Source organism: Rhinatrema bivittatum, chromosome 7 (assembly GCF_901001135.1).
Source record: "Rhinatrema bivittatum chromosome 7, aRhiBiv1.1, whole genome shotgun sequence".
Lineage (NCBI taxonomy): Eukaryota > Metazoa > Chordata > Amphibia > Gymnophiona > Rhinatrematidae > Rhinatrema > Rhinatrema bivittatum.
In genome coordinates this window covers 55,136,174-55,140,301 of record NC_042621.1, presented here as the reverse complement: position 1 = coordinate 55,140,301, position 4,128 = coordinate 55,136,174, and the positions used below count along the sequence as shown (strand labels likewise).

General features: G+C 49.8%; 1 protein-coding gene across 1 annotated transcript; it reads left to right on the top strand.

Annotated features, from left to right (window-relative positions):
• The first annotated feature begins 625 nt into the window (after positions 1–625).
• On the top strand, positions 626–2,530 carry RGS9BP (regulator of G protein signaling 9 binding protein). The gene has a single exon (XM_029608415.1). The coding sequence runs from the start codon at positions 1,063–1,065 to the stop codon at positions 1,759–1,761; it is 699 nt and encodes a 232-aa protein (XP_029464275.1). The 5' UTR covers positions 626–1,062; the 3' UTR covers positions 1,762–2,530.
• The last annotated feature ends 1,598 nt before the right edge of the window (positions 2,531–4,128 follow it).

Sequence of the window (4,128 nt, the reverse complement as noted above, 5' to 3'; positions counted from 1 at the left end):
ATATTATCTGTACTGATTAAGGTTCTCTTTTCTGGAACCCTGCTGTGGACGACTTGGGAGTAATTGAACTGTGCCCTGTCAGGATTTGAAGCTCTTCTTTCGGATAGAGGCTGCTGTATTGTGGATTTGGCAGTTGAAGCAAAGAGCAGTACTGACGCCCTCTTCAGCTCTAAATTCAAATGGACACACAGTAGGATACAATCTGGGACTTTGCTTGTTCAGAGATTGCTTAAGGTCGGGTGCTATATCACATGCTGATTCTGGTTGAAATACTTAACATGAGTTATGACAAAGTTGAGTTTTCTCTTGTACTATATACATGTGTTTATATGACAAATGCAGATGCTTAGGAAGTGAACAGATTTATTTCAGTCATTCATTCCAGTAAAGATAAAACTGTTACTCACTAAAGAGCGTGTGGATTCATTTCTGATACTGGGTTGGGAATCAAAGTGCAGGTTTCAGACACAAGGAGTCATAAAGAAAATTGAACTTCAAGGGTTACACCAATACTACCTGAATGTCGATCCGCACTGCTCCGTCTGCTGAAGACTCAGCCCCCCTGCTCTCCCGTTCCTCGGGAGAGGAGGGGGCTGGAGCAGGAAGCGGCTCCGGTGCCTGAGATTGGGCACTGGCCAGCAGAGTCATGGAAGGGGGCAGAGCCTCGTGTGCTGCCGGACCAGGGAGGCAGCCGCCGCCGCCTGTGGGTTGTTTTTTGCACCTAGGTGTAAAGTAATCTGCACGTCAGGCGGCAGAGTCGCAGCCAGCCCGGGAGGTATCATGCGAGCACCCGGGGCCAGGCTGCCGGTGGTAACCGCCCGCGGCTCGGGGAGCGACGGCGGCTGCGGGCGACCCCTGCCAGGAGACTGAGCCTCCCCCCTCCGCCGCTGCGCTCTTGAGGCGCCGGGGGCTGATCGCTTCCTGAGATCGGATTCCCCGGGGATCGCGCAGAAGGAAGGGCTGCGCTCGGACGGCAGGGGCTGATGGTTTCCGCGGCCGCCGGAGCCCGGGCGCGATCAGCCAAGGTTTCCTGAGGAGGAGGAGGAGTGGGGGCACTCGACCATGGTGAAGGAGGAGTGCAGGGATCTGTTGGACGCCCTGAACCGGGCGACCGCCTGCTACCGGCACCTGGTGCTGACCCTGGGGGGCACCTCGGACTCGCCCAGCCTGCGCGAGGAGCTGCGCCGGACGCGGCGGCGAGCCCAGCAGCTGGCCGCGGCCAACCGGAGCCGGCTCACCGTCCTGCTGCGGGAGCGCGGCGCGGGCCGGGAGGAGCGCGCCGAGCTGGAGCGGCTCTGGGTGCTCTTCGCCACCTGCCTGGACGCGCTGGAGGCGGACATGCGGAGGGCGCTGGAGCTGGGCCGGCGCTTCCCGCTGCGCGCGGCGGCCACGCCGCCCCTGCTGCGGACGGGCATGAGCGGGGCCACGGCGGCTCTGGCCGCCCGTGCCGCGGGGCCCAACGCCGCGGAGCCGGAGGAGGGAGGCGAGGAGGAGGAGGAGGAGATCGGCCGGCTGGAGGAAATGGTACGCCAGATGGAAACGCAGGTGAACGTCCCTCGGTGGACCGTGGAAGCCCGGCAGGACCCCGGAGCGGAGCTGAAGTCCACCCCGAGCAGGGGCGCCTCGTCCTCGCTAGGCGTGATCGCTGCTGCCCGCGAGAGTAAACCCTGCGATCTCAGCAAGCTTTTAGCCGGGAGCGTTTTCACGGCGGTTCTGATCGTGGCAATCGTTTTAGCCGTCTGCGTGGTCAAACTCTCTTAGACGCGCTGATGATGATTTCCCTCTCCCCTTTGCCTTCCTTTACAAAAACTGAGTCAAATCTTGGACCGTTTAATTTGTTTGTTTGTTTTTTTTTTGTAGCATCAGATCAATTTTAAAAAGTGGCATTTCATTCTGTGTCAAAGACGATCTTGAAACTGGTACTCCTTTTTTTTTTCTCAAGCGATATCGACTTGAACCATTTTCACAGCTTGCATCTCAGAGTTGGATCCGGTTATTATTATTTATCGGAGCATGTAACCTTTGCAATTCCCAAAATCACTTGGAAATAACAAAAAAAAAGTGTCTATTTTCTACTGATGAGAAGTGAGCTGCAGGGATTGTGAGTTATGGACGGATTTGTTTGCTATTAATAGATTAATTTTAATTCATTGTCTAGAGATTCTGAATTGGATATATACCCCAGAGCTTCATGTTTACAAAGCATCTGAGTTTGGACAAATAGGCTGTGGCTAAGCTATTTGACGGGATAATTTAATAGATCAAACATATATGCTGACTAGAACAAGCAATGTTAAAGTTATTGTGCACAAGAGTGTATAGACATTAGACAATGTAATAATATGTTTGAAATGCCAAATTCCATCTCAGCTGCACTATTTGTGTACCGCTCAGTCTTTATGAGCTCTCTCTCTCTGTTGGCAGCATCTGTTGCCAATCACAAACTGCAGCGCTGTAAAACTGTAGGGCGAAAAAAAGAGATAACATATTCTCTACCATCTTTCCATGTTCAAAATAAAACATGCTGTTGTTTTGTGAAGTAGTAATTGTTTATTTTAAAGCAGACCCCTTTTGAGGGCGAGAGCGTTTGTCAGCCAAAGTCTGGGCGCTTGCATTTACCGGCATTGCAGCTGGGACAAACGATCATGGTGTGCTTCAGGTTTTAATGACTTGTGTATGAATCCCAGTTGCTGAATTGAAAAGAAACTCATGGCCAGCTCCTTGCATGAGTGGGAAAAGGGGGTGGAATCAGCTAAACGGTTTTCTTAAGAAGTAAAACTGCAGGACTTAAAGTGGAAGGCTGGACAGAACCTTCTCTTCCTCTCATCTGTCAACATTCTAAACTCCTTCAGTGTCCTGCTTTTCTCCTTCTTCTGAGGAACAACCTTTTATTCTCATCTCAATCAAGTTCAGTTTCTCAGTCTTTACATGACCCTAAAGGTCAGAGAGTGTACTAGGAGTTCCTCATTTTGTGTCCATGAGGGAAACTGTTCAGTTCATCTGTATTTGCATTTTGTATAGTGTGGATCCTGTATACTGGTAGACCTAGCACTGATGTTTTCCAGCTCAGATCTTGTCCGTGAGGTTCCACCAACCATTTGGGTTTTCAAGATCTCCCTAATGAATATGCATGAGAAGGATTTGAATCTAGTTGGGAGGCAGTGTGCATGCAGATCTCGCTCATGCACATTCAGGGGAGACAGTCTGAAAACCCAATGGGCTTGGTGGCTCTCAAGGACTGGAACTGACCACCCCTGGATTACGATTAAGATCCCTTTATTGCATGTTATTGGGAAACTGTATTGCTTTAACTTCAAAATGTAATTATTTTTTTATGTATTATATCAGGAGTTCTCAACCCAGGACACACCTAGCCAGTCAGGTTTTCAGGACATCCACAATGAATATGCATGAGATAGATTTGCCTACAACGGAGGCAGTACATGCAGATCTATTCAATGCATATTCATTGTGGGGTTCCTGAAAACATGATTAGCTAGGTCTGCTCCAAGGACTGGGTTGAAAACTCCAGTGCTAGTAACAGGATTACAGTATTGTATTAGGGACACTCAAAGACATCGGGACCAAGATGTATAAATACTGGGTCCGAAGTTTAATCATTCAATCCCATAAAATTCCCAAACATACTTTTTTTTTTTCATCTTCAAATGGAAACTCCCTGTTATAAAAGGATAGTATACTTCCCAAGACCTAGGCCAACCACCTGACCTGGACAAACACGCTCTGCATCAGGAATATATAAGCATCAGTGTCACGTCACTATCCCCAAGCTCTAAAGCGGAGGACAATTTCAGCAGACTACCCCATTAACGGGCATGGTTCTTAACCGAACACACCAAAAAAAAAAAATACTGGCTCGTGATCAGGCCTGGATTTGTGTGGAGAAGGAGCAGCAGGATGGCTGAAGGTTTGCCTGCCTTATTGCATCTCACTCGGCAGTGAACATCTCTCTGCTGCCTGAGCCAGCTGCAAGGAAAGTGAGGGGATGGGGATGAATCTGGATTAGACAGCAAAGGAGGATTATTTTGGGGAAGTTAGGGGAAGCAGAGTGGGAGATCATTTGAGAGTGAGGAGAGGGGGAAATCGGCTGGGCTTCATGTGTCCGTG

Bases quoted from the DNA above. Each gene is read 5' to 3' on its own strand.
- RGS9BP (XM_029608415.1), top strand. From the start codon at position 1,063: ATGGTGAAGGAGGAGTGCAGGGATCTGTTGGACGCCCTGAACCGGGCG.